At 44.8% G+C, this 12,035-nt stretch overlaps 1 protein-coding gene across 1 annotated transcript in view; it reads right to left on the bottom strand.

Moving 5' to 3' along the window:
* Window positions 1-1,675: 1,675 nt before the first annotated feature.
* Window positions 1,676-12,035, bottom strand: part of NCBP1 (nuclear cap binding protein subunit 1) — a 29,576-nt gene continuing 19,216 nt past the window's right edge. The window contains exons 19-23 of the mRNA XM_063179897.1: window positions 11,498-11,601; window positions 10,726-10,840; window positions 5,472-5,615; window positions 4,935-5,048; window positions 1,676-4,041 (exon numbers count right to left, since the gene is read on the bottom strand). Of these exons, the coding sequence (XP_063035967.1) occupies window positions 3,928-4,041; window positions 4,935-5,048; window positions 5,472-5,615; window positions 10,726-10,840; window positions 11,498-11,601 (591 nt within the window). The 3' untranslated portion in view covers window positions 1,676-3,927. The remainder of the gene's footprint in view (window positions 4,042-4,934; window positions 5,049-5,471; window positions 5,616-10,725; window positions 10,841-11,497; window positions 11,602-12,035) is intronic.

Raw genomic sequence — 12,035 nt, 5'->3', positions numbered from 1 at the left:
GATGTGTCTAGCTGACCTTCAACAAAGCCTTTGACACCATCTCCCACAACATTTTCCTGGAAAAGCTGGAAGCCCACAGCTTGGACAGGAGCACTCTTTGCTGGGTTAGAAACTGGCTGCACAGCCAGGCCCAGAGAGTGGAGGTGAACGGTGTCACATCCAGCTGGGGGCTGGTCACCAGTGGTGCTCCTCAGGGGTCAGGAGGCTCAGGGGGCCAGTCCTGCTTAATACCTTTATTTATGGTTTCGGTGAGGGGGTTGAGTGCATCTCACTGGGTTCACAGGTGACACTACACTGGGTAGAAGTGTCCACCTGCCAGAGGGCAGGAAGGCTCTGCAGAGGGATCTGGACAGGCTGGATTGATGGGCCAAGGGCAAAGGTGTGAGGTTCAATAAGGCCAAGTGTCAGGTCCTGCCCTTGGGTCACAACAACCCTGTGCAGTGCTACAGGCTGGGCAGAGTGCCTGGAAAGAGGCCCAGTGGAAAAGAGCCTACGGGTGCTGGCCAGCACCAGTCTGGGAGTGTGCCCACGTGTCCAAGAAGGCCAATGGCATCCTGGCCTGTATCAGCAATAGTGTGACCAGCAAGGCACTGGTGATGCCACACCTTGCATCCTGTTCAAGGTCCCAATTCAGGAAGAACACTGAGGTGCTGGAGTATGCCCAGAGATGATTGATGGAGCTGGTGAAGAGCCCAGGAGCAGCTGAGGGAGTAGGGTTTGTTCAGCCTGGATAAAAGGAGGCTCAGAGGTGACCTTACCCTCTCTGCAACCCTCTGACAGGAGGCTGTAGCCAGGTGGGGGTCAGTCTCCCCCAGGCAACCAGTGACAGGACAAGAGGACATGGTGCCTCAAGAAGCACCAGGGAAGGTTTAGGTCAGACATCAGGAAGATTTCTTTACAGAAGGGGTGACTGGACATTGGAATGGGCTTCCCAGGGAGGTGGTGGAGTCACCATGCCTTTAAGTGTTCAAGGAAAGACTGGACACGGCTGTGCCATGGTCTAGTTGATATTCAGTCACAGGCTGGATTTGATGACCTCAGAGGTATTTGCCAACCTAATTGACTCAGTGGTTTTGTTAGAGGAGACAAGATGCCTGGGAAGGGCACATGATGCTTCCAATAATAGGTTTTCACTTTTTCAATGTTCTCTGCAGCTATGCAGTAACCTGCCTGCCCACCAAGCAGAGAAGGCTTTAAGGCCTTGCAAGACCTAAGGAAGTGGCACAGGGATTTGGCTAGAGGAGGGGGCAGGTCCCAGCAGGGCTTTTGGAGGTATCCTCCTTGTCATGGTTTCACAGTGCTGTCTTGGGCTCTTAAACTCCTCTCTGGGGCAGATGGGGGGGGGTCACTGACTACTGCAGCATCTGCCCCAGCCCACACCCTCCTGCAGCAGCACTTCCCTTTCCCAGAGGACAAGAGGTGGCAAGGGACTGGGAGCATTTCTACACCAGCACCTCCTTGTCCCTAGCAGCACATATGCTTGCCTCACACGGCTGCGGGGGGGAGGGGTGTCAGACCAGCTGTAGTGCAAGGAGGTGAAGGCTTGTGTGTTAAGTCAGGGTACCAGAACTGGGAAACAAAACTGCTCCACACCCCTCTGCATTTAACACCAGCATAACCCAGCACAACTTTGCTTCAGCGTCCCCGAAAGAGATTGGACAAACACTCTCAGCAGCAACCTGCTTCACCTTCATTTATTTTTGTTTTTATCTGTGCATTTTTTTCCAACCACACCACATTTCTACAGCATCTTTACACTATCCACCACTTCATATTTCAGCAGTTCCAAGTTTCTCCAGTTAGCGACTGGTATCACTACATAAGCGTTTCATTCTTTCCTACAGATCCAGCCAATTTCCCAGTCAAGTCAGGTGTACACCATTAAAAGAAGGTGAAGGTGTCCAACAGACTCAAGAAATGCAGCCAAAGCCCATGCTCAAAGCTTGGCATGATTGGAAGTTAAATCAGTTTTGAAAGACACCGCTATTTGGTTTTAAAACACAGGATTACACTCAAGCATTTGCAACTGTATCCCCAGCATCAGTATTTGTCAAGGCTCAAAGAAACTTACAGGTTTGCAAGTTCTAACTGCATTACCAGTATTACAGAAGTCAGAATAGTCAGAACCCTCACCATTAGTTAATATCAGAACTGATACTGACCCAAGCCAGTACAAAATTATTAAACTCCAATTAAAACCTTTAAAGTATTAAATGTTTCCTAAAAATTAAAAAAAAAAAAAAACAAAACAAAAAAACCACAAAACCCTATTTGATTACTCAAGAACATTAACAGAGAAATATCTGAAGCATAAGTCCGTGCATGACTGACAAAATCCTTGCATAAAGCAAATTTACAACAAATAACAAATACACCCTGAAAGAATGGCAGGGGGGGGGAAATCAGTCAAGTCAGAAAGGGCAAGCAGAAAAAGTAGAAGTAACAGATCTAAGTCTATGAGGATACACAGGGTTGCTACAGGCCACACACAAAAATCAGATGAAAGGTCTATAAATACCTAAAAAAAAAAAATTTGTACAGGAACAAAATTACTCAAAGCACGTAATTTCCTAAGCTAAAACTAAACAGCACTGAGTGTAAAATTCTCTAAAACATTCACCTGCAAAATGAAGAGACCATAAACAGGTTGGAAGCCCCCTGCATGCTGACAGACCTGAGCACCTAAGGCAGTGTCTCTGCTGCTCACTGTGGTACAGAACACTCTGGTTTGGCTCTTATGTACCTCATGTTACTGGCCTAACTTAAAGTGTTCTCAGTCTAGGCCTCTCCTGTAATGTGTATCGCTTAATTCAGCATTAAAACACTTCTCAAGACATGGGAGCAACGTGCTGCTGTCACGTTTACAGCGAGGGAAGCCTAGCAGATGCAACAGTTGCTGCCGAGCCAGATGAGGTGCGAGCACTTGGTTCATCCACTGTCACTGACAGAAAGATTTCTGACATCCTGCAGGCCTGCAGGTCCAGCCCAGCACAAATGGGACAGTCCAATGAGTTACAGGCTGAAAGAAAAAAGCAAGCTCAGCCCTGTCTGGGCATCTGGGGCTGGAGCTCCCAATACCTAGGTAAGGCTTGCAGCATGGAAGTCAGAAGTTTGTTCCACACCAACGCTTGGTTACTGTCTCTATTTAAGAGAAGAACTGCTACCAAGAGCAGTTCATGATTTCTTGACCACAATGCAAAAAGAATTGCATTTTTCAGAAGTGGTCCATGAAGTTTCTCTACAACTGTTTATAGATACTGTAATAAGACACTAGACAATACATTTATAAAACATATTTCAATTGTACTATATGTTTTTTCAAACTGTGAAAATCTATCTGGCCTGGTAATAAAACAAATTTTTATGCTCTATGCTACTTTGAAAATGTGTTTCACATGCCCAAAATTAAGACAGTTTTCCTATGTCATATACTAGAGAACTTATCCCACTGCTCACTGAGAAGGTGCATCCCCTTTCATACTCACAAAACACTATGAATTGTTCCTCATTTCTGCAATTAATCTGATTTAAAGGACAAGCAGAGGTAACAAATTTAATTGCTTGGGGTTGGCTTCTTTTGTTGCAAAGTTAGAAATATTTTTTGGGGGAGGAGTGTGCCTGATTTTTATATAGGCAAGAGGGGAGAAATAAAATTACCATCATGAAGAGAAAAGTCAAACTAAATTAAAAGACAATAAAAAGAATTAATACTTTAGTTCACAAATATCCCCTATTAGTCATATCTTTTAAGGCTTACAATGCTTACACAGTTTGGTTTTTTTAGAACACTCTTTTGTTGTATACAGGAGCACGTGAAAGCCAGTTTTAGTAAAAAAAATTCTTCCATCCCCATGTTAAGTTTTGCCATTAAAAAAAATTAAATTTCACTAAAGTCCTGCAGACAAGACTCTGTCCACGGATGATCCCTCAGGCCTGCAGAGCACAGAACTGCTGAAACACAGCCAGAATGTGGTGGTCCAGTTCAGCTGTAAACAGGAGGTTCTCTAGTGTCACCATGTACTGCTGGATTATCTGGTGGTGCTGGCAGATAAAAAAACCAAAAACAAACAACATATGTTTACCATTTTTACATTTATATCAGAATAGGCAGAGAAGTCAAGATATGTAAGAACCACAAGTATTCTAATCTGAATTGTTTAGCACATCTAATTTCCACAACACAGAAGCCATGGATAAGAAAAGCATGATGTAGAGGCACTGCTGACTGCAAGCATGAAGCCTGTACTGAAATCCTGCCTTGCGCTCCCTGTAACTCCTCCCTCATGGATCCTGAGCTGTGTGTAGGATCCAATGCCACTACAGGTATCTTGGGAGAATCATGGTATTTGCTTTCCTCTGAAGACATCTACTACCAGGGAAGGATTCATCCCAAGGGACAATTACACCAATGCTTCCATTCTTCAACACATCTTGTGCTCACACAGATATAACCTCCTGTAACTAATCACTTTAAACCAGCCACCTGTGCTTATTAACTGATTTAATACAGAGCCAAATATTCAAAAAACATGTTTCATAGATATTTACACACCTCACAAAAAGGAATCCTGCAATATTTTAATTCACTTATTTAAAACACGCCTATTTTAGCATTCTTGCTTGTTCACAACTTTGCCCTTACTGAAAACACACAGTTAAGTGTAAATCGGTGAAATTCATAACCACATCTTGAAATATTTTTGCAGTATGCTTACAGTGAGGAAATTCTGCACTCAGGATCAGTCACTCCACCTGACTGCGGCAGGGATTTGGCCAGAGCCAGAGAGCTGTGACCTGGCCCCACACCAGCCCCTGGGGAAAAGGTGCTGCTGCCACCTACTGCTATCCCAGGGAGCCTCAGCCCTCCAGCAGCAGAGCTTTCCCAGCGAAGCATGGCCCCGCCAACACCCTTCCAGCTGAGAAATGAAACTTACCTGCAGGAAGATCTGCTGCAACCTCTCTATACAGCTCTTGTACCAAGGTGTAAATACATCAATTCCACCAGTCTCGCAGCGCACTAAGTGCTCCGTTAACAGCATAATGAAACGCTGCAGTAGGGGAGAAAAAACCCAAACTTATTCAGTCTCATCAAACTAAAGAAGAGTTCTAACCTAAGGTAAGAGGATCTGGGTGTCCGAAGCTTTGAACACCACTGTGAGAGTAATTATTTTGCTTGGCAAATACTGAAAATAAATCTGTAGTATGAAAATAAATCAGTTACCTTCTGGTTGTTCAAGAAATTGTGTGCTAGCAGAACTGCTCTCTTCCTAAGCACTTGAAACTCACCAGATCCTGTTCCAAACCAGTCTTTACAGAGGGATGATCTGGATTGACTCTAACCCATGGTGAAGTCATCAACCCCTACCCATACAATTATTCCAAGAAAATGCCCAAGATAGAAGTGATGCTGAAAACTTATAAATCAAGTAACTTTGAAATCTAAACTGAGAAGACACTTTGACCATCATTACCTGGAATATAACAAGAAAGAGATTCTTCTGCTCACTCTGGGCTGACTCTACTTTTTCCTGCAAGCGCTCTATCTGCTCTTCCAGTGGTCCATCTTCCCGATCGGTGCTTCGGTCATCATCGTCATCGTCATCATCACTGTCTCGCTATAAATGACAACAACACAGGACTTAAACAGTAATTTGGCAGGTGTGGATACCATTAATGCCCTCTAGTTCCACCTGTGAAAACATCTGCAGAACTACTGAAGAGCAGCAGACAATTCTAGATAAAAATCTGGAAGGAAAAATTCTAATATGGGGACGCCCTGGAAAAAAAATTACCAAGATTTCAGAGAAACTAAAGCAAGCATAGAGACTTATCAGAATCACGGCCTTTTCCTCCAGGAAGGTGCTGTGGCTGACAGCCCAGCTGAGGTGTCCCTACACCAGGGCATGCAGCGTGAGCAGCAAACAGGAGGAGTTGGAAGCCACCGTACTGCTGGACAGTTTTGACATTGTTGTCGCTCCTGAAACTCGGTGGGATGGATCCCGTGATTGGAGTGTGACTAACACTGGCCACAGGCTGTTCAGAGGGAAGAAAGAGACACAGAGGGATTGCCCATCAAGAGCTGAGTGTGAGAGTCTCTGAAGAGCAGGCATGAGCCAGTGTGAAGCCGGTGGGTGCTGATCCCAGCCCGGGCAGCACAGGGAGCCTTTGGCGGTGCCTGTGCCCGGCTCCGGCCAAGCAGAGCCTGGGGACGGAGCCTTCCTGCTCCAGCTGCAGGAGCAGCCTGCTCACGGGCTCTGCTGCTGCTGCTGGGGGACCTCAACACCCTGCCCAGGCTGGAAAAGGAGCTGTAGGCAATCCTTGAGATTCCTAGAAAGCATGGAGGATAAATTCCTGACCCAGGGAGTAGCGAGCCCTACAACGGGGGAGATGTCACCTGGATCTGTTGGTCACCAGCGCATGGGGGCTGATGGGGAATGGCAAGCCAGGAGACAGCCTGGGATCAGTGATCATGCCTTGGTGGAATTCACAGTCCTGAGGGATATGGGTCAGGAAAGGAGTCAAGAGAGGGCCCTGAATTTCAGGAAAGCAGACTTTCAGCATTTCAGGGATACAGTCAATGAGATTGCCTGGGAGACTGCCCTCAGGGACAATGGAGAGGAACAGAGCTGGCGAATTTCAAAGAGAGCAAGAGCTTGCAATTCCCAGGAGCAAGGAATCAGACAAGGAAGGCAGGAGGAGACTGACACGGCTCAGTAGGACACTGCTGGTCAAACTAAAAGGAAATAAGCAAATGGAGAAGCAGTGGCAACAAGGGCAGGTATCCTGGGAAGAGCATAGTAGGGCTGGGGTGGGGAAGGCCAAGGCAAAGCTGGAACTGAACATGGCAAGGGACACGAGGAATAACAGGAAAATATGCCAGCCAAAAAATGGAGACCAAAGAAGGTGTGTCCCCTGACAGACAGTGCTGGTACGCTGGTAACAACAAATGAGGAGAAGGCTGAGGAACTCAAGCTTCTTCAAAATAACTTCTTTTCATGCCGTCTTCAATGGTAACCCCCCTTCCCACATCCCTTGAGTGGACAAACAGCAAGATGGGGACTGTGGGAGCACAGTCTTTCCCACTCTAAGTAAAAATCAGGTTTGTGACCACCTGAAGTACCTAAAAGTCTACAGGAGCCAAGGAGATGCATCCTAGAGTCCTGAGGCAACGAGCTGATGTAGGATGTAGTTGCCAAACCCCTCTCCATGACATCTGAAAAGTTGTGGCTGTCAGGTGAAACCCCAGGTGACTGGAAAAGGGAAAACATTGTACCCATCTTTTAAAAGGGTAGAAACTGGAACAGCTGACCTGTGAGCATCACCTCTGTGCCTGGGAAGATCATGGAACAGATCCTGCTGGAAGCTGTGCTAAGGCACATGGAGGACAGGGAGGTGATTTGGAACAGCCTGCATGGCTTTACCAAGGGCAAGTCCTGCCTGGCCAGCCTGCAGGCCCTCTGTGATGGAGTGACTCCACTTGTGGACAAGGGAAAGGCAGCAGATGTCATTTATCAGGACTTTGTCATGGCTCCCCACAACATCCTTCCCTCTAAAATAGAGAGAGATGGATTTGATGGGTGAACTGTTACATGGATAGGAAATTGCTGGCATCCAGAGGGTAGTGATCAACAAATGTGGAGTCCTAGTCAGTAGGACATCAGTGACCAGTAGTGCTGCCTAGGGATTTGTACTGGGACCACTGTTATCCTGATGACACAGACAAAGGGGTCGAGTGCGCCCTCATCAAGTCTGCAGATGACACCAAGCTGTGTGGTGCAGCTGACATTCCTAAAGGACAGGATGCTGTCCACAGGGATCTGCACAAGCTCAAGAAGGGGCCCACAGGAATCCCATCAGGATCAACAAGGCCAAGTTCACGGTGCTGCACCTGGGCCAGGACAACCCCCAGTACCAGGGGACAGGCTGGGCATGAGCAGATGCAGAGCAGCCCTGTGAGAAGGGCTTGGGGGTGCTGGTGGGTGAGAGGCTGGACATGAGCCAGCCATGGGCACTCCCAGCCCACAGAGCCAAACGTGTCCTGGGCTGCATCCAGAGCAGCGTGGGCAGCAGGGCAGGGAGGGGATTCTGCCCCTCTGCTCTGCTCTGCTCTGGGGAGAGCCCACCTGGAACCTGCATCCAGCTCTGGGCTCCCAGCACAGGGAGCTTATGATGATCAGAGGGATGGAGTATGTCCATCCCTCTGATCATCCCTCTGAAAGGCTGAGAGAATTGGGATTGTCCAGCCTGGAGCAGAGCAGGCTCTGAGGTGATCTAACTGCAGCCTTCAAGTATTTGAAGGGAGCCTCCAAGAAAGAGGTACTAATTACAAGAGCATGCAGTGGTAGAACAAGGATGAACGGCCTTAAACTGAAAGGCAGTAGGTTTATATAAGAAATAGAGAAGAAATTCTTTACTGTGAGAAGGGTGAGGCACTGGAACAGGTTGCCCAGAAAAGCTCAGGATGCCCCATCCCTGAGTCTGTTCAAGGCCAGACTGGATGGAGCTTTGAGCAATCTGGTCTAGTGGCGAGTTGAAAGTGTCCCTGCTCATGGCAAGGGCTTAAAACTAGGTGATCTTCGAGGTCCCTTCCTACTCAGGCCAATCTGTGATTTCACAGTTTATTTAAGGGAAACAGTGAAAGGCAATATGCTTGCTAATTTTATCATTACATAGTAACAAACAACTTTGTTTTTAAAAACAATCTGGCATAGATTTTTTCAAATTGTATTTACTGCAGCAAGACAGGTAATTAACTAGAGTTCTGAAATCTCAGGGTTTTAAAAAATAATGCACCTGTTGCAAATTCTCTCCTGCACTTGGTGCAAGAACTCTGATGAATCCAGCTAGTTAGCAAAACAGGAAGGCTGAAGACTGCAGCCACTGTTATGAAGTGGATACTCCCTGTATTCATGATCAAAAAGGTTACTCTCAAGACTAGAAAAGGTCAGCACAGAAACAGATCTACTAACTAGGACCATGACATGCTTCACTGCATCAAAAACAACACAACACCACCCACAAAATACACCTAAGAACCAGCTCAGGTGACTAAGTCTTAAACAAGACTACAGGGCATAGAGGAGGAAAGACAGGATCTGATGGATTATGGTAAATCCAAACACAAGACACTGCTTTAGTATCATATAGTTGTTTCTGTGCAAAGACATCCATAAATCATCAGCTCAAAACTTTAAATATCTGTAAAAGAAGCATGTGTAACTTGGGATAAATGCATTAACTCACCTACAGCATAGGAAATGAAGTTCATAACCACAAGGCAGGTACAGCTCTGAATCAGTATAAAAACTAAAAACTTACCAGAACAAATGAGAATTTAATTTTATCTCTATAGGAACTTGCCTTTTTCCCATCTATAGAGGTTTCCTGAACTCAAAACACTGAAGGACCAGATAAATCATGTAAGCATTGGACTCATTCCATGGTAAGGGAACACTCTTCATGCTGGGGAAATGAAAACTTCCTCTAAAAGGAATGGTCATGCAGCAGAGCAACAGCCTGCAGAACTACTCACTGTTGCATACAAATGTTTCTTCCTGGCACAATACTCATTTAAAGTACTAAGTAATAAAGAGCTGCAGCAAGAGACAAGGACAGAAATTAAAACACTGATATATTTAGAGATGCCAGAGAAGCTCTTTGCCTCACAGTAAGATCAACGACTGCACCTAAATCTTCCATAATCACAGGCATTTATTAACTGCTCATCAATGTAGACTGAGGAGGCAACCAGGATGGCTGTTGCTGTGAGTGAAGAAAACAAGATGAAGGCACTAGGAAGAACCAACATTGGCAAGCTGGGAGTTAATAGTGATCTCTCAACAGAAGTTTCTGGACAAATGACTGACTTGAGAGCTTTCTTCAAAAAACATCAGCAAGCTCTGTGTCACATTTTGACATTAACCTAATTCATAATTTTGGAGCTAGCTAAGGGTTTTCTGCAGGTACACACACTTACAGACCTCAAAGAAACACAGAAATTCTCTCTTGCTTTCTGCAATTCAGCGTATTTATATCCTGACTTAATTCTGTCATAACTAAGTCCTGCATTCAGGCAAGCTTCCTCAGGCCCTATCTTTTCCAGCTGCCACAGATGAAGACACTCACTCCCTTTTACTGGCCCACTTGAGACAACAGAACACAACAGCAGCTGGTTCCTCAACAGTTTGCTGTATTTAATAATGCAAGAACATGCAACCACATTCAGGAAAATAAGTTGGAAGAAGGAAGTGCCATGCCAGTGTCAGGATCCAGCAGCATCCATCAGAAGAACAGTAACAGCCAACTTCTCAATTGCAAATAGCTGTTTCTGTGCACTTCTGCATGGAAGCCACAAGAGCACTCTTTTATAGAATTTACTATGAATAATTTGTAACTGTTCTTACTGTTCTCTAATAAGGTAATTGGAATCCAGATTAGAAGGCAAGTGGAAGTTCATATTGGAAGAGAAACTTGTGAGAGAGAACTTGAACAAACCAAATACGTATACACGCCTTTAAAAGATTTTACTGAATTCTTAAATTACAGCTAGGACCAAGAACATGCATCTGATTTTTGATGCCTCAGTGCTACAGCTGACCAGACCTCTGCAGACATACTTCCTGAACAATCATACATATTCAGTCCTTCCCAAAACTAACTGAGTGTCTGTAGATCAGCATGCAGGCTTATATAACCTGGTTTAAGATTTACAAACAGATTACTCACTCTTTTGTGCTGCCTGGCCAATCTTGCTTTGGTCTCCTCCAGTTCTTTATGAATCTTCAGGACATGCTTATTCATCTTACGAATTGTGGAATGTAAGATCTCCCAGATATAAAACCTAGGAAAGACACACAGCTCAAAATACCACATTACACACTGCTTGAAAATAGGAAATTAAATGTCATTTTTTACCAGAAAAATACAAGTGGTAGAATTAGAAAATCTACATATCATTTAAGGAAACATCTATCTACCAGAGTGAATGAACACTCAGCATACAGGAAAGCATACTTGTAATGCAAGAAATCTTAGCCATCAGTTCTTGCCTATTCGTTGCAGTACACTTCGGAGTCAGAATTTTATTTCATGTACACACTGCAAGAGTATTAACACCAAACTTGACTCCTCAGATCTAACAGTTCTGATCTCAGTTTGCAGTGCACCTGTGGCGGCACAAGTTACATCCCACCCCAAGGGCCAGGACGTGCCCAGCCAGCAGCAATACGACACACAGCAACAGACTGTCTAGCAACAGCTCCACTTAGCAGGCTTAGACACTGCTAGCAAAATTACACGCTAGCAGCAATCTTGCACTTCATGCCAACATTCATACCCCAATTCAGAAAGAAAAGTGTTTAAGTACGTATTTTGTAGAAAGGGCAGAAGCCCAATTGTACCTTATTCCACTACCGAGTTTTCAAAGATTGTACTATGTACTGGAGAGTTAAAATAGCAAATCAAAGACAAATAACAACCCAAAGCAAGTTCTTGTTACCTGGTAAAATCATGTGCCAGCTCTGAAGAAAAGATCCAGTTTGCTACTGCAGCACAGTCAACAATTTGTGTCCGAATCATCTTGTCCACAAGCACAGCAATCATCTGTATTTTGTGAAAGACAATACATACAAAATATGTGTAAAACATTCCATCCTCAGATAAAACCAGAGATGATTCGATGCAACACTACATCAAGTGGTATTACTGAGTAATTTCAAATACTTTAACAAACTGGGTAGTCTAGCTTAAAACATTTCAAATGAGGGGATCTGTATCAATTACATACAGCACTTTAACTCTCTTAACAACCATACCTACTTCTGAAAGTATCACTCCTTATTAGCATACATACTCCCATACAAAAGCAAAAAATACAAAAATCAGAGCTGGAACTGAGGCCTTGAGAGACACGAGCACTAGTATTTGACATCAAAGTACTCCAACCAGAGTACATACATCTGTCAGATCACCATAATGAAGGAGCTGCTGTTAGCCTACTCTCCCTGAACTGCAACAGCCCTCAGACATGACAGTAA

Source organism: Melospiza melodia, chromosome Z (assembly GCF_035770615.1).
Source record: "Melospiza melodia melodia isolate bMelMel2 chromosome Z, bMelMel2.pri, whole genome shotgun sequence".
Classification (NCBI taxonomy): Eukaryota; Metazoa; Chordata; class Aves; order Passeriformes; family Passerellidae; genus Melospiza; species Melospiza melodia.
This window is presented reverse-complemented; position numbering and strand designations above follow the sequence as displayed.